This window comes from Micropterus salmoides, unplaced genomic scaffold, assembly GCF_014851395.1.
Source record: "Micropterus salmoides isolate LMB-PRFRI ecotype aquatic unplaced genomic scaffold, ASM1485139v1 Ms_hic_scaffold_1, whole genome shotgun sequence".
NCBI lineage: Eukaryota > Metazoa > Chordata > Actinopteri > Centrarchiformes > Centrarchidae > Micropterus > Micropterus salmoides.
The window spans coordinates 31,747,152-31,774,401 of record NW_024040040.1 but is presented as its reverse complement, the minus strand read 5'-3'; the positions used below and the strand labels follow the sequence as shown (position 1 = coordinate 31,774,401).

Genomic DNA, 27,250 nt, shown 5'->3' with positions numbered 1-27,250 from the left:
CTCTCATCAACCCTCTTTCCAGTTGCACTAAACACCTTTGTTCAGTGAAAAAGCTCTGACAACCCCACTGTACACTACTTGACCAGCACCAAATAGCCGACAGACACAGTTAGCAACTATCTAGTGAACACAGTGGAGCATTTAGCAGCTATAGAGCCTTAGATATTTTTCTAAGAAGAAAGACAAAACCTCAAAAGAGTGAATGCTGGACATACATTTGTCAGGTGGACAAAAAACACAACTCCAAATCAGTGCTAATGTTGCTCCGTATCTAGGAGATGTATAAAAACGCAATTTTTTGCTAACATGTCAGCCATTAAGGTGATAACATGTTGTGCGTACAGCTTCTTTTGCTGCCTCCAAGTGGCCAAAAACAGAGAAATGAACCAGAAAAAAAATGAATGAAACACACAAAGCTCTTCATTTCATTCAGAGGTTTATTCATTGCTGTGACCAAGAAACAACTGTTTTTATAAAAGAAATATTACATGAGAGCAACTCGGACAATACAAGGAGAGATGCATTTGGTCATTGGATTGAAAATCCAGTCTCTATCAAAACAAAACAAAAATCTCAATTTATATAACTTAACAATAAAAAAACAAACTATGGTCACCACTTTCTTCGTCTTTACAAAGTCTGTAATAATAATTTATAGGCTTTAATACATACCATAGCTTTCCATTTGTCAGCATGGTTGTGAAAGCAGGGCTTGTGCTGGAGAAAGGCATGTACAGTACCAATGTCTTGGCCATAGAAACCCTTTTGTTAGTACTCATAGTGTCATTGTTGGGGAGGGAGTGCAGGTAGGAACAACAAAGGCTGCTCTGTAGTCTCTGAAGCCTCCTTTCCTCACTCTTTCTCTTCCCAGTGAGTGGGTATCGTGTGAGGTGTGAGGGTCACGAGTGGTCCCGAGGTTCAGAGGTGCGATTAGAAACACAAGGAGCTGGCCCAGCACTACCCCGCAGCTACCCTGCCTGGATCAGGTGTATAAAAAACACATGTGGGAGCCCAGAACCCCCACGCATAAGCAAATAGTGCCTGGGGATTGGTTAGTGCGATTGATTTCATTGTACTTCCATAGGCACGCTAGTAGAAATTATATAGGTTTGTCCTTAATTTATTTTACTTCTCTTCACCTTTATGTAAAAACACACCCATCCATAGGTTCTCAGTGGAGGCTGTGTGTTTTCTGATTGAAAACCAAGAATTGTAAGTGCAGCTTTTTTTTAACAGTTTGCACATTCAAGACACATAAAAAAGGTCAAAAAGTCACTTTGCACAGCTTCCCTCCCTCTTAAGGTCCTCGACCACAGTCCAGGTCTGTCGAAAAAATGAAAACTGCACAATTTATGAAGGAGTGTACATTTTGACACACATAAACAGTACCTTGAAGATATACACAAAATTAAAAAGTCAGCATAGAGAGCCAACTTCAGCTTCTCCCACAAGTCCATCTTGATTTGCCCCCAGTTTGTGAACTCGGCATCGTTCACCGCAAACGTTTCTAACATATGCACCGTACATAGGTACTTTCTATAGAGGAGATTCTTTCCATTGGATGACAAAAAGAAACTCTTAATTTGGTGCAGTTAACTGAAACCAAGTACAAAACATCAAAAACAAAACAACCACACATGTACAGATTGACAATAACAAATACTTTGAACATTAGCTTGGCCGACAAATAGATAATACTGGAATGTAGTTTTGAAGACAAACCAAAAAAAAAAAAAAAAAAAAAGCGAGGGGAGTAAGTCAAACTTTTAAATCTATCCACTGGCTTCTTGTAAACAGCAATTTGAATGTAATGTTAAACAGCTGAGGGGGCTGAGGATCAAAAGGCTGGGGGAGCTGGTGGCGGCTTTTCTCCGGACTATCTTGTTCTGAGCACAAACATGTGAAAAGCCAATACTGTCCACATAAAACGCTGATAATGCAAAGCAAAAACATCCCTTTTAGGTCATGACATTCTTCTGTTAGAACAGATACTGCACTGAACCTTAAAGCATGCCTGTAGATCTACGTACATCTGTGTCACTGCTGGGGGAACGTGACTTCATTTGGGTCCAGCTGAGCATTTGTGCACGTTTCAGCAACTAAAAGCCACGATAAGAAAGGAATCCTTCGCTGGTTTGTGAAATCCAAGGCCGAGACGTGGACAAGGTGGAGAACACTGGCTGCTTATCGATCTGCTGCTCACATTAGGGCAATTTATCTGCGTATCCGACAGTTATTGTTGGCCTGCCAGCACTGAGAGGTCGACTGAGACAAAACAGTGTTCCTTTTACAGTCAAAATGAAGACTCCAGTCATAACAAGAACAATGCCTTCAAGGAATTAGAGCTGAGTATTGTCTAAGAGAGTGTGTATGTGTTTGTGTGCATGCTATTTGAGTTCACCAGGGCCTCAAATGGTGAGCTCATTCAGTCCTTAAGGCACAGGCTGTTGTGGGGAGTTTTCATTCACAAAACAAATGCTGGATCATGACTTGTGACTCTAAACTTGGTCAAATATTCCTTCACAAATTTGAAAGAGGCACCTCAGCATCTGTACTTTGCATTGACCACAGTCGGTGAGTTATTTGTCTAAATAACAAAAGGCACTTTGGCAAAATACAAATTTCGTAGCATTAAAAAAAGAAGAAATAAAAAAAAAAAATCAGAGTCATCAAAAATAAGTTAACATTACAAAAGTGTCTTGTTTTAGGAAATACTGCAGTGAAATTATCATCAACACTTGTCGCACTTGTCTGTCGCACATCAACCCAGCAAAGATAATGATGTTCAAGGCCTCTTTTACACTTTTTAAGAAAGTAAGAACAACCAAAAAGACTGAGAGTTCTCTTTGTTCCGCGCAGTTCTCTTTTCATTTCAAGGGGAGTTTATTTGGACTCCAGCAAGTTTGCTGAAACAGGAATGTTTCTGGTTTGCATAGAGAGATTTGAGGACGACGTCAGGGCTAATATTTCTGCATCAGAGGCACTTTAACAGTCTTGATCTCTGCTATATGGGAGGACTTCTGGATGATGCAGCTGGTGGTCCCGGAGACACTGTCCTTCCCCTGCGCCAAGTTGGTCAAGGCCATGGCGGCGTTGATCTCCCTCCAATACGTCTCGTCTTTGCCCTTCACCTTCTCCTTCTGCGCAGCTCCGACGCCACCGCTGCCACTGCTGATCAGAGGAACATGCAAAAATGCACACGAAAGAACAGAGAGAGTGGGGAGTTAGAGGTCAGCTTGTAATGAATGAAAATACAGGGATTTCATCTGGGAGGAGAGGTAAGTAAAAGTCCACTCACTTGTCACATTTACTTGATCCATGGTCTGCGGTTTCTGAAAGTACAAGAAGAAAAAAAAGGGTTAATTTTGCAGAGTTCTCTGGGGTCAATGAGGATTTATTGAAAGACAAAAACACGCAGGCTCAGGAGGTGTATGGGGTATGCATGGTTGTGTGTGAGGTCTGTATGTGTGTACACCCTGTCCTGTGCAAACATGTGTTGCTCTGTTTTCTCTCTTTGCTCAGATTCTGGACAAAAAGGACGTTTTTCAAGAAGCCATCAAGAAACAAGGTGACTAACAGGATCGAGTTGAAAGATGTTTCTTATGACTCATAAACTCCATTCTCTAATATTTAGTTCGAAAACAAATGGGCCCCGGCCAACCTAATTGAGTTGTCTGAGGAAATCAGATTGAAAATGACTGAGCGTGAAGGATTTGAGTGGGAATGAAAAGGCAGCAAGTGAGTCAGTGAGAGAAAGATGGATGTCTGCTCTCTTTTTTCCCCCTTCAAATGGGAGCAATCTCTATCTCATATGTAAAACATTAGTGGGAAATAGCAAAGTCATTAAACAATGAAACCAAACTTCTCTTCAGGGCAACCAGCGTGTTTACTTCAGCTCGCTGTTCGCTCGGAGAGAAAGACCATGTGCACGTCAGTGTGTGTGTGTGTGTGTGTGTTTGTGTGCTTGTGCTGAACCTGTCTTCTGTCTTGGGTCCAGATTTAGGTAAGTTTTGCCCAGCAGTGAAAATGATGACACAGGCTTGGCGTTAAAAGAGAGCAGACCATCTGGATTTCCTTGCTGTGCAGCCTCAAGGCGCTCTCTTTAAGTTAACTAAACAAACAGTTAAGGCCCTGTGAGCTTTTAAGGAGTTCAATCTTGACTAGGTATAGATGACTAGCTGACTTAAGAAGGTTCAAAAGAGGGCAAATTCTCTTGAAATTTCCCTTTAGTCCAACGGTACCAAATAGTCTTAGCTACATCCTTTGCCCTCCCAGATGTCCCATCACAAACACGCCACCAAGGGACGACCAGTCTCCTGCACCCACCACACCACATTCCCCCGTAAAGCAAATGTCTAAACCTGAACTGCTGTTTTAATGAGCCCGTCCTTGCGCCACCGTCACCGCAATACAGCAGTCGACAGGCGTTCCTGAGCATTCACTCCTGCTAATGAAAATCTGCACCCTTCACTTTCGCTGGAATTTCATTCCCATGATTGTTAGAACGGACTGGAAAAGGTTGTGCGAGGACACAGTGTTTGGGGTTTAGCGTCGCCGTAGACAGCCACAGAGACGGAGAGCCAAACTCCTCCGGCGTCAGAGAAAACACACACAAGATTTTACCGTTCTGCTTTGTCACCTCTAACCTCGCCAAAGCCTTTTCCAAACTTTCCAAAGATCTGGATCCAGTGTTCAGGCTTTTGCAGGCTGCCATAAGCGCCTAATTATTCCCAACTCCTTGCTCTGTTCCTCCCTTGTTTTCCAAAAATGTTCCCATGTAGCGTGACCCATGCTGACAGTTTGTAAGGCGTGAGGTTAATAAGGGCCCGATTACGAAATTTCCTGTAGTTTTCCCGTTCGTTCTGTAATAGGTGTATTCCACGGAGAGAGATAGACTTCACTCTCCACAGTTTTCCTCTGTTGATGGTTCTTAGACAGACAAAGATAGGAATGTGTGCACACGTGTGAAAGGGAGATGAGGACATGATAACCCAGAAGTACAAACCACAGGACGAGATTTTAGCGCATCAAAGCGTTCCAACAAAATCCTCCACAGTCTCCTCTGGCCACAAACTCCCCGCTGTCCTATCTTTCCCTCGGTCTTTATCTTGCTTTATCAGCAAGTCCCTTTGCCTTTATTGATATTCCTCAGATCCCTCTTTCCTCCACTCATTCCCCCCTTGCTGCAGTGATACCCCCTGATCCAGGTACTGGACACTGACCATTGTCATGCAGCCCCAGCCAAAACAAATCGATGTTTTAATAAAGAGTGACTCTGCTATGTCTTCTTTCACATTTTAAGAAACTGTTTTTAAAAGCCCTTGACATAACTTCCTCTCCTCTTTTTTCTTATTCTCTGTTTTTTTGTTGTTGCCATTTTTCAAATTTAGATCAAGTAGATTTTCCAAGACTATGAAGGTATCCTCTCTGCACTCTATCTCCATCTACTCTTTGATTGTTGCCAGTGCTCGAAAGCAGATTGGTCCTGATTAAAAATATGCACCATTCTCCATAATCAGAGCTCCATAATTACAGGCCAATTACACAGTTTTTGTGGGTTGTTTTTGTTCCCCTGAAATATATTAGCTCAGTGTTTACTGCTGCTGTGCTCAGCATATAGATTGGCTGGTGACAGCAGCAAACGGGTCAACAGCAGCGACATCAAAGACAAACAAAATGTGGAAGAAAAAGTATCTCTTTGAGTGTTGTGAAGTCACTGTGGGCTGTGAGGTGCAGCGTGTGAGTCTTTCCATCCACAGCTTTAAGTGTTTCCAGTGTGTGTGAGGCGGCCACTGTCCAGATGCTCCGTTCAGAACATGCAAAACAGTGTTTTCTGAGGTCACACCAGGCGGAGAAGGTCTATATGGCCACCCTGATCCCCAGGGCCCCCCTTTGGACTAGGCACCAGTCCCTGCCTTTGAGAACCCCAGACCCCAGAATTTGAAAATGCACCACTGCATACAAAAACTCTATTTCCAAAGCTCTGTGCCTAAAACATCTGAAACTGGGATTTTTTAAAACAAGAGCAGAGCCAAAGACTCAATAAATCAGCAATAAATCATGGAGGACCTTTTATTATTTTCTCATTCTTTATTCCTTGTTTTTTCAATTTTTTTTGCTTTTCTTCTTTGCTACTGAACACTCAGTCCACTTTGCTGTTGCCTTTGGGCTTCACTGACAGTGGGGTTTCACGGACCGCCAAAGGGGAAAGCTAAGAAGTCTCATGCTTTCTGGCGTCATGCTGGAAGTCCAAAAATACTAGCTCACTTAACATCACCGCGGGGTAATGGAGGGGGACCAAAAAGAGGGCAAAAAAAGACACACAAAAAAGCCCTGACTAGCTTTAACAAAACTTGGTGAAAATGAGGGAAAACAAGCGGGAGCCGACAAATTAGAGAGAGACTGAGGTTACACCTGTTAAGAAGACTGCGGAGGAGAGAGGTTGACTATCATCATTACCATCTGGTGCTGTTGTTAGCAACACACAACAATAAACAAGACAGGCCCTGCTGCACAAACCAAGGGCTGGGCTGAATTAGGCAGACAAATAAACACACAAACACACATTTTATTTGACATTTATGTTTCAGGCTTTTAGCTGGTGGTCTTATCCAAAGTGACTCTGAGCTAAGTGTCAATTCTTAGGACACCAAAAATCATATGTAACCAAAATTAAGTCTTTACAGTGTTCCCATGACCATAAAAAAACAACAGAATAGAGGAAGGAATTTAAAGGAATAGTTTGACACTTTTTAGAAACGTACTTATTCTTTATGAAGGTTAAAGATATTGTGCGTTCCATTTTAAATGGGATGGCAGAATTTCCCAGTTCCAAGTCGGACATTTCAACTGGAACGCCCCCTTAAGTCGGATTTCCAAACCTCACCAACCCCAACCTTAAAATCCAAGATGGCTGCTCCCAGGATCACCAGTAGAGAAAGCTGTAGTTTTTCTAGAGCTCCATGACCAGATACTACCGCCTGTTATCAAGTCATATCATGCTCCGGTCATGTGACGATGAGGAGTCGACTCCATCTACTGACGAAGACCATGACATGTGGTTGAAAGCTACAGAAAAAGGTGGTAAGTGGGCCTTGAGTTAATATTATTTTGTCAAAACACCAAGCAGTTGTAAATGTTTGTAAATGTCAAACGTTATTGTCAAAAATAGCAGAAATAACTAAGTTTAACTAATAACCCCTTTATGAAGATAGAAAGTGGAATCAAAATAATGTGTCACTGGGCAGAAAGTGAAATGCCTGTAATGAGCTAAGCTGATTTCCTCTTGAGCACCTGATGAGAACCAGAGTGGCGTCTCAGACTCGACAATCTGCTCGCCGCTGACCCGTAAAACCACAGTCCAGGTCAGGATTAGAACAGATCATCATGTCATTACGCGGCTCCTTTGATTTTTTCGGGCAGCTGGTCGAGGTCTGAGGATGAGTCAGGGCTTACTGTCACCATAGGTGAGTCATAACTCTGCACTGGAGAGAAAGTGCATCATCCTGCAGCCAAACGTCACCTCCAGCAAAGCCTGTCAAGAAGTTTACCGGATGTAGATTCACATTCAAATGACTGAATGTGAATCTGTGAAACTGCGAGGAATGGTTACTTTTAGCCAAATCTGTTTGCTTGAACCCTGAGGAACGCTTCAGGCGACTCACAGCGACGTCTATTGATGCTATCTTTGATTTGACACCGACCCAAGCCACAGTCTTGAGTCTGGGGTGCGACACAGAGCAATCACTCACGCTTTTGGGCTCCCAGATCTATCTTTTATATATTTCTTTAATGAGCTGTGCTTTTTTATAATGTCAAGAAGAGTCTGTAAATGAAGTTAGAGATGCCTTGGCACTGTCTGCCTTGCACTCTGCCAACGGTGCTTTTATATTACCCCTCCCAGCCATTCCTCTCTCTGTCTCTCTCTCTCTTTCTGTCTCTACGGGTGGTGAATAAGTCTGAGTCCGAGGCTCCCAAGAACCAAACTGTCAATTCCACTCAGTTAGCCAAAGACATCATACATGCCATGAATTTAATGCCTTCTCCGTTTGCCCTGACAACACTTTCATCACTTAAAAAAATATTGAATAATTAGCTCTTTCACTATTAAAGAGAACATACACGCAGTGACAGAGCCAGACAGATACTGAGCTGCTGCCCAAAAAAGACTCTCCCATCCGCTGCATTTCTTTTTCTATGTTGTTTTTTTTTCCATGTCTGCCCGGCAGATGACACACTTGTGCGGCTGTGGTCAGGGCAGATAACCAAGATCCAGCAACGGGGATTACGCTTTGTGTCTTCTTGCTAGATGGGGAAATAATAACAGTGTTCAGATGTTTAAGCGCTGCCAGGTTGTCATTGTGTTTACGAGTGCCAGTAAACAGAGTATAATCAGGGCCCCCGTAAACCAGCCAAAATGAGAAGAGCGTCTCGACGAAGAAGTAAATACGTTGTCATGGCGAGCCTGCGAGTGTCTTCTTTATACGGGCGTGTGGGTGTGACTGCCAGGGTGTCGTGTATAAACAAAAAAAGAAATAGAAGCAAGCTACAGTCTCATCACGTGCAGAGATCAGGAATTGGGATTTTGTGTGACAGCAGTTGATCCCGTGAAAATGATCATCAGAGAAAGGTTGAAAAGGAGACAGAGATAGCATCTGAGGACCAGAGGGCTCATACTTCAAATGCTGACTTAATGACAACAGGGACACATCGCTGGAGGAAGGACACTGATGATGAACAGATGAGCCTGTTATCACTGCTTTGACACAACAGGCACAGAAGAGACAGAACCGGGCTGACTCTTCCTCGTCGGGCCATTTCATCTCAGGTTTCTCAGTAACAACCTCAGGGAAGAGCGGCTGTTGTTTGCGGTACACGCAACTAACACATTGGGGGGGGGGGGGCACACAAACCACGAGTAAACATTATTCGGATTTTTAAGTGTTTTCATGTGCCCAAAAATATCCCTTTTTTCTTTAGCTAGAGGCCAAATGATATGTTTGCGCTGCACTCACTGCATCATTATGTTGCAATTCTTCACAGTGGTAGGTTGAATTGGCCTCACACTCTTAGGGGATTTCTGTGTGCGCGCGTGTGTGTGTGTGTGTGTGTGTGTGTGTGTGTGTGTGTGTGTGTCCTCGCTAGGTCACACCTCTGCTCTCATTAAAGCTCTCTCTGCTCTCCTCCATCCCGTGGGAACACACAATGGCAGCCTATTGTTCTAGACACGGCTTGGTTTTTAAAATGGAAACAATTTGTGTTTTATACAGACCAGGGCAGTGCGGCTCAGTTTCCCTGACTAGGCAGGCAGCTGTGTTCTCTGAATCTGTCGACCTGATTGTGTGTGTGTGTGTGTGTGTGTGTGTGTGTGTGTGTGTGTGTGTGTGTGTGTCCAAAAAGCCTTGGCGTGCTGATGGTTTAAAAACGATCAGGTTGAGAGGGCTCATTATTCCGCACTCCAGTGCTATGTTAAGGAGTTGTGCATAAACAGTGTCTGTGCCGATGTTTGTCTGTTAACGCTTCTCCTCAGGACGACAGTTAGAATGAACACTGTCTCAGTCTGCTGCTGTTTTTCTCTGTTCGCCTCGCACCCAGTCTCTGTTTAGTGGTCGGAAGCCAATATCCCAGCTTCAGTGACAGAGGTTCCCCATCAGGATTTCTTTTTCTTCCACTCTCTCTCTCTCTCTCTCTCTGTCTTCTTCATCCACCTTTCCATTCGCTTGAAGCTGCACCACAGAACGGTGCCAGGATTATACCTCACCTCTGCCAACTCCCAGTCGTTCCCACCGTTGGCCCGACCACGCCTTGAAGGACACTTCACAGCCTGTCACATCCATCACTGTGCAAATATTAATCTAGAGTGTTGTGTGATGCAGGTCCCTTATTTTGACACATAAGCATGCATTTACCAGGGTGGTGGTACCATCTGTACACATACAATATGTATATAGCTATGTGTATCTTCATTGTGAACTGTATTTGAAAGTCTGTCTCAAGGGCGCAGAGCTGATAGTACACACACACCAATACACATGCATACTTAATTACAAATATTCGGACTGCTATACTTGTTCAGGCGGTCTAACTTATTGTATACCTAGTCCTTACCTTTTGCATTACCCATGCTTATCTGCAGTATACAGTAAGTCCTCATTCTAAACTGACTTTAAAGGGTCAGTTCACACACATACACAACACATTTTTTCAACACACCCCTAATGATATCAAGCCATTCGGACAGTTTAAATGTATGCCTCTGACATTTCCTCCTTCACCCTAACACAAGTGAGGTAAATGGAATTTAATTTGTGGTGCTCACAGCATTGAAAACTCTTCAAAAATTACTTTGGATAATTCCCAGACCTCACTGTCTCCAACAGTGGTTCCCAAAATGGGTGTAGCAGCACCTGGGACTACCTTAAGGACAGGCCAAGGGTGACACAAGAATTGTTCATTTCCATTTTTCTTTTTTTTTTCTCTTTCTTACAGTACATACAGTTTCACTGCATAAAAAAAGAGGCAACATTCACATTCAAAACAGAAGTATTTTTCAACAAACATCACATTAAAAACTAAATAAATTAAATATGACAGAATTTCTCTTCTGTAAGGAAAAGCTATCTGCTGCAATACTGCAACAAAGAGAGCTAAATAGTACACAGCATGATGACGTGTGTGCAGTTTTTGTCCTCAATCCAAGCCAATTTACTCAATTTACTACAAAATGATAGAAGTACATTTAACCCCTCAAATATTTTTACCACATACCACAGCATACTTTTTGTGTTTATTACAAGTTCATCAAGAATAGGCCGTTATAATTGCTCTCAACACTGACATTCATATTCCTCATGTTTACATCAATGTTGTTTTGCTAGTTTGTTAAAAAAAAATTTAAGAAGTTTGGGAAACCACTTGTTCCTCGGTTCGACTACAGCGAGGTCTCTTATTTTTGGGGAAGACACATTGCTGTTAAAGTTTTGAAAGTAAAATTTGAAATGCTGTGAGGTGCACATATAAAACTCAGAAATATATTGCACTGGCAGAAGTTACAGAGATGGATATTCAAATGAAAACTATCTACATAGCCAGACACCATGACAGGTGAGCACAATAAATTGAAAAATATCAATGTGAACTTCCCTAACCTCAGATTAATTGTTATTGTAACAATCCTTAAATCCAAGTCCTTTTCCTGAAACAGCCCCTTGATAAAGTGAGGCCTTGTCGATTTCCCTCTTGTCCCTGTCTTAGTGAAGAACACACACGCAGGCACACTCTCATTTCTTCCAACCACAGTCTCTGTGTCTCTTCCTCACTGCCACCACACTTTCTTTCTTTTCCCAACAGGCCACTGCTGGAGAAACTCAACTCTAGATTTTGATGGAACAAGTGCCTCCCTCTCTTCTTCTTGTCCCTTCCACACTGATTCCTAAAGCCCAGCCTGAGCCCAGCAAGTCTTGGCAAAAGCTGCTGTCTTGGAACAACATCCCCAACCCCCTCCTCTCTCTGTCTTCCCTTTCTCCTTTCTTATGAAAATGTGGAAAGAGCAGATTGTAGCCAGTCCGTCCACATTTCTGGATTCCTAAGATGACGAGTTCTCATCCATCACTGTCCGGGAGTGGCTCATTGTCACCGAGCGGCCCCGCGTTGAGCATTGTCTTTCCTGTTGCTCTGTGGCCTACAGTAAATTACACCATTGCTCATCAGTCACTGAACACGACATCAGAGTCTTAAATCAGACACAACAGCCAGGATCCCTCAACAACGCTGCTGTATAAATCATCACAGTTGGGTTTCTCTTTGGAGAGGAAACAAGAGAGACATTAATGGTAAAGGAAATCCAGTTAAGTATCTTGTTAGTCAAAAATATGAAAACAGCCATGATAGAAATCTTTTTTATCACGAACATACGTCAGATCTTTCTACCTTTCTACCTCAAGAAATCCAAACATTCTTTTTTTTTTTCCACATTAAGATTACTTTTCTTCCATTCACCTGGACAACTCCAGAGCTCCTTAAGTGCCACTAAACTCTCCGGGATTCAATAACTGTCTGGCACTCGCTGTGACCTAATTTGAAAGGCCCTCAGGAGCTTAGTGGCTGCCGTCAAACGCTGCTATTTTCTTTGAACGTATTTCTAAGAAAAATATGTGTGGAGCAGCACCCAACTTATAAATAAGTCACTTTAATGCTGTAAATGAAAGGAATGCAATGAAAAAGTAGTACCAAACAAAAATATATAATTAATTTTAACCATGGTGTTCTTAATTTTAATCACTTTGGTAATCCCTTAACATTTCATGTAGCACTATCATCAGGTCAAATGTTTTATTTACTTTTGTAAATGACCAGACTCCTGCACAACTAATGATATTCCCATCAGCATCAGCTGCCCTTTGTGTTTTATTGGTAATCACTAAACTGAGACAAACATGATCTGCTAAATATTTTAGCAAATACTGGCATGGCTGGAGACTCGCAGTCTTGTTTATCAGAATTGTGTTAATTATCCTAATCTTATTTTAACAGATAAACTTTCGAAAGCGGCGGCACATAAAAATCAAATTATTGGAAACTTGCTGGTGGGCACTGACTTGCTTTCAGCTACTGATACTTTTCCACATCAACTGAAGCATTGGCAAGCTTTTACATCCACCATCAGGTCACTTTACTCAGCTGTATAAGTCCATAAAGGAGAGAACCTGAGAAAATGTACCACTGTCAGCCTCATGTAAAATGTCTAACTGAGATCTCTTAGTCCCCATCCGCAGAAACGTTGGGAGTTATTTGGCGTATAATGATCTATATGATATCAGACAGGGCGAAATCTGGTACGGAGCTAGAAGAAAAACATTGAACCAGATTCCTGCCATTTAATATCCCATTAAAGGGTAATTTGGCATGAAACCCCTGGCATGTGTGATGGAATTCTACTGCTCCTTGTGTTCAATGAAATTCCCCACAGGCTTTGGACTGTAGGTGTGTGTGCATGTGAGTGTTTGCACTGGATGTGGGCGTGCGTGTGTGCTTGTATCAGGCCTGTGAATGGTACATTAGTGTGCCTGTGCAAGTGTGCGAGTCCTTTCAAGCCAGCAGAAGTGTAGTTTTCCACTGGGGTAAATCTACACTCTCCATCTCCTGCCACGTCTGACTGCCCTCTGTAGTCACAGATAACACTGCGGGCTCAGGCTGCGGCTACAACAGCCAACTGGCCCATTAATGGACTTTTAGCCAATGAGAAGATGGTTGCCAGGCACGCCACTTTTGCTTTAGCCAATCAAAATTGTTCAACAGGCAGGAATTCGGCAAAAGAATGTGCCAAAAGGCACCGTTTGTGCTCCTTCTTTCAAGTTCAAATTCATTTTCTTCATCACTGACTGAAAATTGACATTTTGTCATTGTCAAAACGAAATTGTGTGGAACATTCACAGAGCTTAAATCTGATTTATTCTGTTTAACTGATACAGATTTATATGAAACCTACTACTCAGGGAAACATTTTTCAATTATTATAAAAACACAATAAAACTGTTTGTAAAAGAGGAATGTGTTCACTACAAAAATATCTGGAATGTGTAGCCACAGGAGCAAAAAAAAACTGCAGAGGAAATGATGCAAACCCAAGCTTAAAATGATTTCTTTCTGCCTCCCTCTTTCATTTGCTCTGTCTGCGTCGGCGAGATCACATGTGGAATTAAAATTTCATTTTCTTGACTTTTCTTTGTTTCGTTTCGATTGGATTGGAGGGCCCCAGCAGGTGTTCGATCCCATGAGTCAACACCGCCTCGGAGAACTTTCCATGTGTGGATTCAAAAGCTTCTCTTGCATGTAACAGAGTAACACGTCTGTAAAAGTGCCAGAGCCCAAGAAATCCAAGAGGCAGACGTCAGCGCCAAGAAATTATATTAACCATGGAGATAAAATAGTTACTCTCTATTAAAAACAGCAGGCCAGCCAGGTGATTTTTTTGGGATTTCTCTTATTAAAATTTGGTAGAGAGGGAATTATAAGTCTCACTTGGTCTATCCATCTCGCTCTTTCTTTCTCCATCTGTGAGTCCCAGCAGGTGCTTCGATGTGAAAAAACCCGATGTTCGTTCAGGTCACAGGGTTTTAAGTTTTTCGATCAGGAGGACTGTAACTGTCGCAGCCGTTGATGCATTTCATACAAACCCCACACATATCCCCACCCTCCTTCACGCTCAGATAATATGAAACACATTTGTCCATAAGAGGAGCTTTGAATGAAACAATAAAATCTGCTCTTCCCCCATCCTCCGTCACTCCATCACCTACACCTTCAAATCCGCCCCCTCCGGGTCCTGTCTGTGCTCAGCAGAAAGTGAAAACATTACTATTGGTTATGAAGTCTGCTTGAACAAAGGCCCAGTGTTCTCAGCTGAGGAAGAACTTGGACAGATCTGGCCCTGATTGTTCACAGCTCAGACGACTTGTGAGCCGAGGCGTCACAAAAGTCTTTGCAGCACGCAGAGTCGTGTGATTTGCAAGGGCCTGACACAAAATTCACAGTTAGGAGAGCATCAGTGTCAGTTACACCGCTGTAAAACATTTCAAGCTGGTTCAATTTAAAAAAGGAAAAGGTCTCCCTGCTGCCTTGAAAATGTGAATTAACTGAACTCAACTCAAGTTCTAGAAATGTATGGCAAATGTATGTTCTTCATATTACAAAAAGTGTCTCTACAGAGTTTTAACGCTACATACTGGGAATTCAACTAATTTTAAGAATTTTGATTTTACTCATTATTTCAAGCCCCAAGACTTCATATCATGTTTAAAAGTTCTTAAATTGTCTAAAAATAAACAAAAAATGTACATATTTACATCAAATTAATGGCAAACTATTAGTTCATTTCACTTAATTCTTATATGTTTTACAGTCATTACATCCCATGGATAACATCAATATATCTGCTCTACATTTCCTATATCATATTACAATTGGTGTCGTTTTTTTTTACTTGAGTTGGTTGTTATTGATTCTGAAAAGTTAAAATGTTAAAATTACCTGCAACAAAGATGCCCTAAATAAAAACACATGGCAGTGATAAAGTCTTTAAGATGACTTTTTTAAAGGATTATTTCCTTCCAGTTGGTATGAAAACCGATTAGCAACATATTGTGCTAAAACACAAAATACATAAGCAAAACAATAGTAGCTTTGACAAAACCAAAGAAACACTTTATCTGGCTTTATCTCACCCTGGAATGTGTTTTTCATTCTGTAGAAAATGATGACAGAAAACTTCCAGCTCAACTGACCATGAGAACATTGGCAGCATAATGTACACGACAAGTGACCTATATCAAGAGAGTCAACTTTGTTTTGCCTGACTTAAGATATTTTTTCCCATTTTTACTTTTCTTAAAAGGTGATGTTCACTTTGTCTAAAAATAAAAAAGTGATGCTTTTAGGTCTCACACACACAGTGTTTGCCAAAACACAAACACAGCCCGTTAGCCTTGCCCCTTCTCTCTCAGCAGGACCTCATGGCAGGATCAAAGGTATGCCAAACGGTAGTCTGAAAGTGAGCATGTTCCACATGGCCTTGTTGTGTCTGGCCTGCTAACGCCTGGCTGGGGGGAATTCCTTCTCTGTTTGGCTGGAGTGGGTGAGTGACAGCCAGTGTGCTTTGTGAGTGTGTGAAGTGTCAGTACATGGGCTCTGCCGTGGATATGTGAATGTGTATTAGTGTGTTTTGGACACACTGGGCTCCGCTTAAATCTAATACAACACTTTCTTAAAGGCTTCAGGCCCTCTTTACTGCATATTTATTTCAGTAGTCACATGAATCACATTTGGCAACAGCAAACACCATATTAAATAAAAGTAGGGAGGTGGAAGAAACCAGTGTGAGAAGGCAGTAGCAGTGCAATATAGAAAGAGAGGCAGGAGGAAGGACTGAGAGGCCGACAGTTGGAAATAATGGACCAGCTGCAGGAATTAAAACAAAATGTGCAGATGGAGGGGACAAAAAAAGAACAAAAGTGAAGGATGTCGTGTGTGTGAAGGAGACTCTTGAAGGGAAAGAATGCAAGAAATGTGGCTCCTTACCAGCCCGATAAACAAAGTTCGCCTCAGCCTCAGAGGAGGATGGCGAGAGCAGCTCATCGTCGTACTCGTTGGAGCTGAAGGAGCCGGAGTGGTTCCTCTTGCGAGCATCCATGACGGCGTTGGCCACCATGACGTGGCGCAGCGAGTCGTTCAGGTAGCGGTGCAGCAGGCTGCTCTTGTACTTGGGTGGAGACACGTAGTCCTCAGCCAGGGAGGCAGCCTCAGCGGCTGAGCGCAGCCCTGCTCCCATACCCATAGCCATACCCATGCCCATGGCCATGCCCACCATGGAGGAGCCCTCCTTCTTGATCACGCTCTGGTACATAGGCTTGTTGAGCTCCTCGGGGCCGCTCTGTGTCCTCTGAGGGTTGTCCCCATCTACATCATCAAGGGGCAGAATCATAAAAAAAAAAAGAATTTAAATGCAATGCAGAGATGTGTTTGTTTCCTAGTATTTTTACTTATTCACAGTCTTGTATTGTCTAAGTTTTCCTATTTCTGGGCCTTTTCTGCTCACCAGTAACTCAAAAAACATTATATAACACATACTGTTCGTATTCCAATTTCTGTGTAACTGTATGTAGTTCAAATTTTAATGTTTTTTTTTAAACATTTAAAATTTAAGTGTTCACTATTACATGTTGATCAACTGTGAATACATTCATTCTGATGACATGTACAGACTGAGTTAAATACTGTAATGCATACAATCACACACATTTTCTTCAGCAAATGCTTCTTCAGTTTGAATGATTTTTCTAACTTCTGTGTATTGCATGTCCATCCCCACTGACTCAGAGTCTGAGTTATTTTGAGCTAATCTTGAATCTAAATACCAGGGTCGGGAGATTTCAACCTGGCACCCCTGCCCTCCGGTTGGCATTGCCTCAAGAGCAGAAAGCCCAGCCGAGACTTAAGGCGCATTACCAAACCATAACGGATGGTAGTCTATTTCCTCTCCATCAAGAGCACTACGCACGTCTATTTCTGCAGAAATAAATTATTCCAAGGGTGCTCTGTGGCCAAAGAGATGGAATTAAAGTGCAGGTTTCTACCTGATGAAAGAAATGGGGAGGAAAGATAAAACACTGTATTGAAAAAACAGATATCCTCTGGCAGGAGGGAAATCAAGGAGAGGTTCGCTCTAGATACTCTCCCTGCCAAGACCGTAATTGTGTAATTTGGGCAGGTTGGACCTTTGATTCAGGCTGGGCCAAATTAAAATTATAGCTCCTACATATCAGAAACACATGGAGGGAGCGTAGTTGCTCTCCTTTCACTGTGCTGTCTGAGGTAGAATTTAACGAACAATTCAGCATCTCCTCTGAAACCACACAAGACACACTAAATCTGATCTGTCCTACATCCGACACCTTTTGAAATAAATAATAAAAATACATTTTTCAGACCTACAGAGACTTGTATGCAGTACAGATTGTAAAGCCACTTGAGGCAAATTGTAATTTGTGATATTGGGCTTCATAAATAAAACTGACTCGACTTGACTGGACTATTTCAGGACAGTAAGAGGAATGTACGCTGAGTCAGTGGGGTCAGGTCTGGCCCCATAAATAGCCTCTGGAACAAAAGAATAGGCTTAAAAACATAATGGAGGGCCTTTTAGAACATAGGTCAGAAGTGGGAGCAGGCTGCGGATAGCTTCATAACCATAATGTGACAGGGAGAAGAGTCAGGGAGATATACAGAGCCTCCAGTGGTACAGTGGCCTGTGGCGGACACAATGCAAACACCACGCACACATTCCTCTTTCAGCCGCATGCTCAGCCTCTCCAATTTAATTAGAGATCACTGACACCACAGCACTCGTCCTTTCTGTTCACTTTTTCACTGCCTGAGTATCTATGTTTTCTATATTTTTTGTTTCCTGACCATGTTTTCAGTGCTGTCAGTGAGCAGAAAAAGGCAGTTGCTGTAAATACACGGCTGACAGAGAGCTACTCATTTCCAATTGTAGGCTCGGAGACAGAGGTTGGCTCAGCGGGGTGTCTTAATGACAGCGTGTTGCAGCCCGCCAGCCTCTGCTTCTCCCGGCTGGGTCACACACCCGCCATTTATACACATCCAAAACATGGCTCTGCATAGCATCAGCCCGCTTTTGGTGCAGGCGCAAGGGGAGATGGCCTGGCCTTTCGCCTCACTTCATGTCATAATGCTAGATTTGGATTTTGGGGGCACAAGACGTGTGATGTAAGGAGATTTTCCTGCTCACTCTGTACAAAGAGCATCAGATTCGTACCAAAGTATGTGACCAATTTATGATGTGATATATTTTAAGTGATCACCAAACCGCTACGTTTTGCATCACCCTCATTTCCACTATAAACAAAGTCTTTATTTTTTCACTTTCTGTGTGCATATGTATATAAGTAACTGTATACATTGTTTTGTTTCATTTTATTCTTTTGAAATTAATAAAATTGAAATATTTGTATGTATGTCCAGTGTGTATGAAGTGTGAAGGGGCTACAACTTCATTCATTGTGCAACCCTGTGTTCTAAAATGACAATTAAATGAACCTTGAACCTTGATCATCCATCAGTGCAATGGATAGAGCAGTTACACAAATGAAAACGTTTTCCATCATGCTTGTAAAATAAACGCCTGTTAAGTCTGAAAATCTGATTCAGATTCAAATGCAGATTCAAGGATACTAATGTAGCTTTAACTTTTATCCAGAGCAAGTATCAATAGAAGAGAACTGCAGGATAAACCCAAACTTCCTAGGTCTTCATTACAAGTAACCATAACCTAAAGAGGTCAAGGGTCACAGACAAAAATGTGATTACTAACACTGCTGTTTTTGAAATTAGTTAGAAGTGCTAAATAAAATTGGGCCCCTGGGCAAATATAAACTCTGGCCCCCGCTAATCATCTGCTCCTCCTGATCTCTATACACTGGGCACTACATATACTGTAGCTTCATTACAGTTTGCCTAGAGACCCAGATGCCAACTAGTACTCCTAATTTACTAACTCGTGGTAGCAAACTTATTAAACACAAACGTATGTAGGAGTATCATATACTTGAAATAATAGGTCTTAGAATTACGGTTTGACACAGGGCCCCTCTACAAGACAGAGCCTCAAGATTAGGTAGTCATCATCACCACCCTAAGGCCCTCATAAGTTCACTTAATGCTGTTATTTATACCATGGGGAGAGAGAGGCGGTTTCCGTGTGAGAGAAAGGGTGATACGTAACCTTATCTTTGCTGGAAAAACTGTTTTAGTAGTGCACTTCATAAAGTTGTGGGACAGGAGGAGATTAAATAGAATGGTAGAATCTTAGCAGCAGATGGTCTCTGGTATGGGTCAAGCTCCCAAAATTGCTGTATACTACAATTCCCATAATGCAACACAAGAGAGTCTTTCATCAAACCCTCCTTGGCTCCCACTGTATGTGCCCACTTCTTTCAAAACCCATAATTCCTGTTTGTAGAGCAGACTTTTGAAGAGTTGGAGACGACAGAAACCTCTTTCAACCTGGAACGGCACTTTGAAGAGAGAAGGAGTTAAAGCTAAGGTGCCGTGGAGCCGTACCTTCAGAGCAGCTGTCGTCACTGCTAACGCTCAGCCTCTCTGCGTTGCCCTGAACGTATTTGTTGTAGAGCTTGATCCTGAGCGCCCAGCTCAGGTCTGGCTGCCTCACCGTGTTCTTCAGCCGCCTCCTTGCATTAGCAAACCAGTTGGAGACCTGAGAGCAAGAGAAATAGAAGGAAGGGGGAAGACACAGCAAATAGAAACATGTGTCATTGTTTTGATTCCAAACACCTCTACATCCATAGCAAAACAAAGACTATCCTTTATGAAAACGTCTGCGCTCTGCCTGCCATCAGTCTCATTCAGAAAAATCAGGAGAGACTCGAGGCAAAAGACAGAAACAGAGTCAGGTTGCAGAGCCTCTCTCTGAAATTGAGCTTTAAGAAACATCCCAGACGCTCCAGAGAGACACCCCAGCATGCATCTTTTCTGTATCAACGCCATGTAGAAACATTTAACACCCTCCAAAACGCCAAACGGCCAGCAAATGCAACGTTTCATTTACTAATGTTCCGACCGAGATGTACGTCCCCCGTGCTTATTCTGGACTCGCACAGCCTCCCTCCATAATACATTTTTTCCAACACTGTCTTCAAGATGCAATAAAAAAGACACTTGAGCCAGCGCTCTTCCTTTAACTGGGAAGGGAGACCATTAGATGTTATACTAGAAAAACTTTTCATGCTCAATAGACTTCAAGCGGCTTACAAAGGGGCTGGGACAGGAGCCTTATGCTAGAGTACTTATTTTTCTGATCCCCTCTTTCAGTATCGCATTACTCGTTAACTAAGACCATCCCACATCCCTTTGTCTCCAGCCCAGCGCTGTGACACACAGCGGGGAAAGTAGCATCAAGTACATGTGGCTTGGCCGGAGGGGAGGGGAGGCAAGGCAAGGCGAGGTGAGGCGAGGCGAGGCGTGGGACAGCTCGCTAATGAGGACCGGAGGAAAGATGGCTGTCAATGGGGTGAGAGAGAAGAGACAGGATGGCACGCCTGCTCAGATGACACCCAGACAGATTAAAAAAGGGGGGGACCCAGCAGCCAAACCACTCTTTCACCCGTAGCCTGTCTGTACTGCATGTACCGTAGAGGAGACGGCATGCAGGCACGGCGAGGGATTTCAACGGTGATGGACTATTAGCACAAACCTTAAAGAAATAATTTACAACATTTACATGGAAAAGATGGGCTGTTTTGCTAAAACATGACAGATTTAGTTGCTTCAAACACCTGGTGCCAGGTGGGTGTTTCCAGGGAAAAATGCACAGGAAGTGATGCGTTCTACATTACTGGCAGCGACAGCAGTGGACTAAACAGTGGAAGAACTAGGTAGTTCTCAGCCTCCATGAATGGACAGCAAGGAAAATGCCACCTAGGGCTGCAACTAACAATTATTTTCAAATAATAATTACAGAAAATAGTGAAAAACACAAATCACACGTTCCAAGATTGAAGCAAAGGCGATGTCTGTAAATTGCATGTGTTGTCTGACCATTAGTCCAACACCAAAAGATATTTTATTTTTATGTAATTTACAAAGAATACATACATACATACATAAGAAGACAAAGACAAACAGAGATGAGCAGCATATTCTTAGATTTGAGAAACTAGACAGCAAATGTTTTACCAACAGAAAATCAAAGGGCAATAAAAAAAAAATTACTCCTTCATGTTGGAAAATGTTATGAAAATAATTTACCTGCCTGTCATCACCCTCGCTCACTTTCAAGAAATCACCCGCTGACCTTAGACACTGCTGCTGCTGGTTTTTGGGTGTCAACTTAAATGTATGCGTGTGTGAGGTTGGGAGTGTGTGTGTTCGCAGCACAGCATCCCGGTGTCCAACACAAAGCATTCCTCTGCACTCTGCTCGCCCTCACCAAAACAAACAGCTCCATCAGGCTCCCAAAATGAGAACCAGATTAAGCATCATGGCCGGCAGCCCGAAAAAGCCGCTGCAGACTTTTTTGAGGCTGTATCAGTGACCTTGTCAGCCAGATGATACTGTACATACACAGTGCAAGTGCCAGACACAAAACACACTCATATTCACCGCCGGGTTTTCCTCTCAACGGTCAGTTTGTCATGTGCTAAAATCAAGTTGTCCGCTGTACTCTTGAATTATCAATGAGTGTGCAATAGAACTTAAAGCACTTATAACTACAGTATAACAACACAAGTGGTTCCCAACCTGCAGGTCAGAACCATAAAGATGAATATGTGGATTAAAGAGACAAACCAAAGAAGGAAAAATAATTTAATACATTTCTGCTGCACAAAATTTGTTTGTTTTTTTTCTAGGTTTTTGATTTTCCTGTTAAATTCTGAATAGTTTAGCCTGTTCATGCATATAAAATTTACAATATTAATAAATACAATCACTTTTTAGCCACATGATTTTGATGATGAGAGTCATCAAGTAGAAACTGACATATAAAAAAGATTGGGAACCACTGACCTTGATAACTTCAAATTTTATTTCATTTTTTTTCACATTTAAGTGAATAAAGAGAATGAACAGAATTGCCAACTCTAACAATTGGAAGAAGGTAGAAATTATATGAACTACCACTGCACCAGCGCTGTAAAATAAACAGCACAAGGTGTAAAAACACTTTCTACTCACAGCCTAATAATTGCAAAATACAAGTCAAAATCCAGCTTTTCAGATCTGATTCTCCCGAAACTCAACCGCAGACACCCAATTTCATTTCTTCCCTCACTGATCACACTCATGCCTGCATGAATACTAAGAAATACTTCACATTTCTCAGTTTTTTTAAGCGTAACTTATTCTTTATCATCTGCAGCAGCAGGATGGAAGCTATCAGAAAGTGGACTTACCTGGACCAGGGTCATTTGCGAGCCGAGAGCCAGTAGGATTTTCTCCGTCTTGGTGGGGTAGGGGTTGTCTCGGTGCTTGTAGAGCCATTGCTTGAGAGGCCGTGCCATGTCCTGCAGAGCCTGACGCTTGTGTCGCACTTTACCGCCGCTGGGACGACCCCTGTGGAGGAACAGGTAGAATAATGTCAGGCAGATACCAAACTGTAGACTACAGCAAATTACAATACTATTACAATATTTTATATAAATGCACACATAAAACCTGGATAGTCCATAATTATGTAGGTGATTTAAATCTAAACCTGGACTTTTTGTTCTTTTCTATCTAGAACATTTATTCTTTTTAAAAAGTTTTATTTTTTAATTTATAATCCGCTTCTGTGTAAGAAGGATGATTTGACATGTACCAATTCTGCATTTGTCAGTGAAATCATTCACATATCCATCATGTGTGTAAAGAGTCCAGATCAAAATGTCTCCTTTTTCAAATTAAAGCAAAGTTTGTTTTTTCAGCCATAAAAGAGAACCAGGTTTATGTTGTTTATTGAAGTCAACCAAACACTGTTGTGCAGCTGCAAGTGGAGTCCTGAGTGGGCCGGCATGTTGACTGAATTTGTTAGTCATGACACATAAAGTGAACACTCTATATAGTATACAATTTTCTCACCCAAAGCATTGCAATTAAGCTTAGAGATGTTGGATTAGAGGAGAGAAACACATAGAGACTCAGCAAGAGAGAGAGAGAGACTGAAGCAGGCAGGGAGAGAAATAAATGGCCACTCACAGTTTATTTTTCATTGCGTGTCCCACAAACCGCCAACACGTTGCAGTGAAACAAACAAAAACATTTCGCTCAGGAGCACATTTCTGCCAGATTAACATTTCACACCCCGGGAAAAGTGGATCAAGAACAATGTAGCTGGGTCACAGTCCCGGCCAAGCCATCACACAAGGGGCTAACAAAAAACTGAAATTATACTTCTGGTTTTCCTTTACAGAAAAGGGATACGATACATGTCCAGAGGATGCTATAAAAACATCACAGCAGGAATATATTATGGGGTGGAGATAAAAAAAATACAGATTTTAAAGTCCCAAATCAGCAACTCAGTGTTGTGTACAGCTACAAACAGCCCTCGTAAGAATACTGTAGGGATATTTTACACAACAAAACAACACAAATCACTATAAATGTATTACTGAACACTGTGAGTTCCCAAAATAATACTAAAACATTTTTCATTCATGTTTATCTAAAGCAGCCTGTTTTCCTGCTCTGTGAAGGATTCAGTCTCACCTTAGCTCCAGGTTTTATGAACCTGTAGATGTCAGTATGGCGCTGTGCTCTGCTTCTCCCTTTATCTCACCAAAAAGCTCCACTGACTGCAGATGTAACATATTTTAGTCTAACCTCAAGGTTCATGTTCTACAAATATTTTCCTTGTAATCTAGATCAGTAAGAACATCCGAAAGGACATTTTACTCTATGTTCTGAACTTTGGTTTAAACACACACAAACACACCTCTGTTTAATAATTGAATGTTCTTCATTAGTACTGACTGCTTTCCCTGAGGTGACACCTTGCAGTCACATAAGTTCACTCACTCATAATACTCTTTCTCATTATTGAAGAAATGAGAAAGACCTTAAAAGCCCACTGATTTCCCTCTGTTCTCTCACTCAAATGTGCCTAATAAACATGCAAATAATACATAATAAATTGAATTACATGATATTTTCTTACACCTGCCCCCTGCCACATAAAGGAAAACAAAACGAAATTTAATATACATTTAAAAAAAACAAAAAAAAACACTTGGTCTTCATGTGATTGACTAGACCACACAGACAGTTAAATGGGGCTATTATTTATTGGAAACAGATGGAGACCTCTATAAGACATGCTACCGAACACGGCTGACCTACTTATTAATTTTAAGATTAGCTGTGAACATCAACACCTAAATGAAGAACAGATTGGGAAACGGTAAATATGGATACCCTGATCCATAAGATCCTGTTGCGTTAAAGCCACATGAAAAAAAAGTCAGACTGGATAATCAAATTGGCGTTTCAGTCTTGAAATGTAAAGCATAAGTAGTTATAGTTTTAGACCTAGAAAATACTTTCCATGTGGATATTGTGTGTGTAACTTTCTGATTTTTGTGCGTACCTGTGAAATTTACGCACAGCTGCAGAAACTATTTTATCAATTCGAAACTGAATGAAGAGCACTGTATTCTAACTCAACGATGCTCATGCATATATATAAAACACCAATGTCATTTTATAGGAATTTCACCCAAGAAGCCCCATCTGAGCTTGATATTCCTCATCATGTCTTAGTTTTGCGCACAAGGTGTAGAGAGAACCACAGAGCTCCGATTGCAAAACCACCATTGTTGTCCTCTCTCTGTGCTAACTTGTACTGAGTGAAATAGCCGTAAAACAGAGGTACTGCTCATCAGTAACCCCGGACTCCAGTTAATCCACATGTGAATAATAGGCCTACAGGTCACACATGCTGACCCGTTAAACACACAGCAGAATGCTCCACATACCCGCTCCGCCTGTGTCTGATGGCCTGGTTGTCTCTGATGGTCTGGTTGCTAGAGAGGAGGTCTGGATGTTGCCCGTCGATGACTTCTAGATAATTTCTGCTGCTCATTTCCACCTCTTTCGCCTTCTCCTCAAACAGGACCTGGCTGCTCAGCTTGTTAAACACAATGGTGTTCATCTTTGGCCAGCTATTTCCCGGACTTCTCTGATGCGCAAAAATGAAAAAGGAAAAAAAAATCTCCTCTGATTTGTCAGTGTCCCCGTGTCTCTCCTGTGGAACAGGTTTGGATATTTTTTACAAAATGAGTCTTTACATATGCTTAACAAACTGTAATGTGGTCGTAAACTAAAATATGACCTTTGGTCGGTGAAAATCATCTTATATCATCTCTAGATAAGCATAATAATAATATAATAATATTTGTCCTGGCAAGCACGCATTTCTCCGATAATTTATAATTTGACACCTTCACTCCGGTGTTTGTGATTAGGTTAACCTCCGCTGTGTGCCTGCACAGACGAATACACTGAATAAAACAGCCTGCAGACTGTTCTGAGCTAAGGCTGATCGTGTGTAACTGCGCTGTTGTGATGCGTCATTATAAGGTCGCTCTTTGTAAACACTTGCATCTGCAGTTCCAATTCATAACAAATGATTTCTTCAAAGCCTAAAGCATCCAAACTATCGCTATCAGTTAAGTGTGCACTTCATTCTACAGATATTTTTGGAAACGAGCAAAGAAAAAAGGAGGAAGGGTGCATCATGATTGTCAGGGAAGACAGCGGGTCCAGACTAATATGGGTAAATACATTTTATTTGACTCATACCGAGAATGTTTATTTTCCTATTCAGCTTCAAACATGTTTTTCTAGAACAAAATTTCAGTCAATTATATTTAATACAGTTTCACTCTATTTTCTAAAACAAATAAGGAGAACAGGGAACTTACCGTATAATCTACAATTCAGACTGGTGGTAGGCTATAGATTGCAAAAAATATCTTTTAAACGTGTTCTATATTTCCAGTTCAAGCATCTTGAATATTTCTACAGTGCGGTCGCGTGTCGCTGTAAACCTGGAATGGTTTATATTGTTTCGGCTCTCCCTTTTTAATGCAAAATAAACAAAGCCTGCATGGCCGCAGAAATGTGACATTTTGTTTTCCTCTTCAGTTTCAATTTAGCATTTCTCTGCACGTGTTGAATATTGAATCTGCAACGGGAAAAGACGCACCGTGATGTGGTGTCGTAAGCAGCAGCTAATATGTCACCACAGTACCATGTAATGATGTCCACTGAAACAAAAACATTAATCTGGCAGTAGCATATCTATATAACAGTATCTAGGCTATACAATATATTTAGGCTATTAGAAGAATTAAAGTCATGAATATTAATGACAGAATAGAGGGCAGTGTAAACTCAGTCCTGTCCATTCAAAGTTGAGTAAATTGGCTGTAGGTGGCTTTTTCCTTAACTACTTCTCTGGTTCCGAATCGTAAATAAACAGTGTGTGAGTGTGTCTCGTTACCTGTCCCGGGCCCCTCCTGCGTCTCGCTGTTGTGTAGAACAATAATCCTGTTTCCAGTCGCCCATTCCCTGCTCACATGTTCCCGTCCTGAGATCCTGAGCTCAAACCACACGGACCACCGTCTCCTCCTCCGCTTTATCCATCGGCCTGCGCCGCTCCGCCCGGGACTCTGAATATCTCACCCTGCTCATGTTTCCTAGTACACAGCCCGAGCCTGCGAACATACTGTTGATGGTTTACGCCGGTTCTGGGGCCAAGGCCAGCAGAGGGAAAAGAGAGGGAGGGAGGCATCACGCTGCAAAAAGTAGGCTGTCTAAAATCATTGAATCCATGGAGTTTGAAAAGGTTACTTTTCCTACAACAAATGTATCCAGCTGACAAGGGAAAACATCCCCAGTGCCAGGCTGGTCTCAGGGATTCTCCTGACACAAGTTACATTTTCTTCATAAATTACGCTCATGTTCTTTCTTGTTTCAAGTCTCGGCACCACTTTCCAATAAGCTACCCTTTATAAAGGTTTTATAAGTTAAAGTTGTTAGTTGGTCTAACTAATGGTTTTATTAACACTTATTAATTCACTGAATATTGTTTTATAGGTCAGTTAGCGTAGCTTAGCACTCACAAAAACACCAAACTCTCCATGATATCCAACTCCACCTACCAGCATCCATAATA

General features: G+C 41.9%; 1 protein-coding gene across 1 annotated transcript; it reads right to left on the bottom strand.

Annotated features, from left to right (window-relative positions):
* Nucleotides 1-419: 419 nt before the first annotated feature.
* On the bottom strand, nt 420-26,695 carry mkxa (mohawk homeobox a). Its single transcript, XM_038723947.1, has 7 exons — nt 26,576-26,695; nt 25,047-25,315; nt 22,485-22,644; nt 19,636-19,789; nt 16,075-16,452; nt 3,299-3,332; nt 420-3,171 (listed from the first exon to the last, which is right to left on the bottom strand). Exons 2-7 carry the CDS (start codon nt 25,220-25,222, stop codon nt 2,961-2,963), a joined length of 1,113 nt encoding a protein of 370 aa, XP_038579875.1. The 5' UTR covers nt 25,223-25,315; nt 26,576-26,695; the 3' UTR covers nt 420-2,960.
* Between the last annotated feature and the right edge of the window lie 555 nt (nt 26,696-27,250).

Excerpts from the sequence above, each read along its gene's own strand:
- mkxa (XM_038723947.1), bottom strand. The coding sequence starts at position 25,222 with ATGAACACCATTGTGTTTAACAAGCTGAGCAGCCAGGTCCTGTTTGAG. Across the intron at positions 19,790-22,484 it reads CGCAAATGACCCTGGTCCAG|GTCTCCAACTGGTTTGCTAA; the intron begins GTAAGTCCACTT and ends TCTTGCTCTCAG. Across the intron at positions 3,333-16,074 it reads GAACTTTGTTTATCGGGCTG|AAACCGCAGACCATGGATCA; the intron begins GTAAGGAGCCAC and ends TTGTACTTTCAG.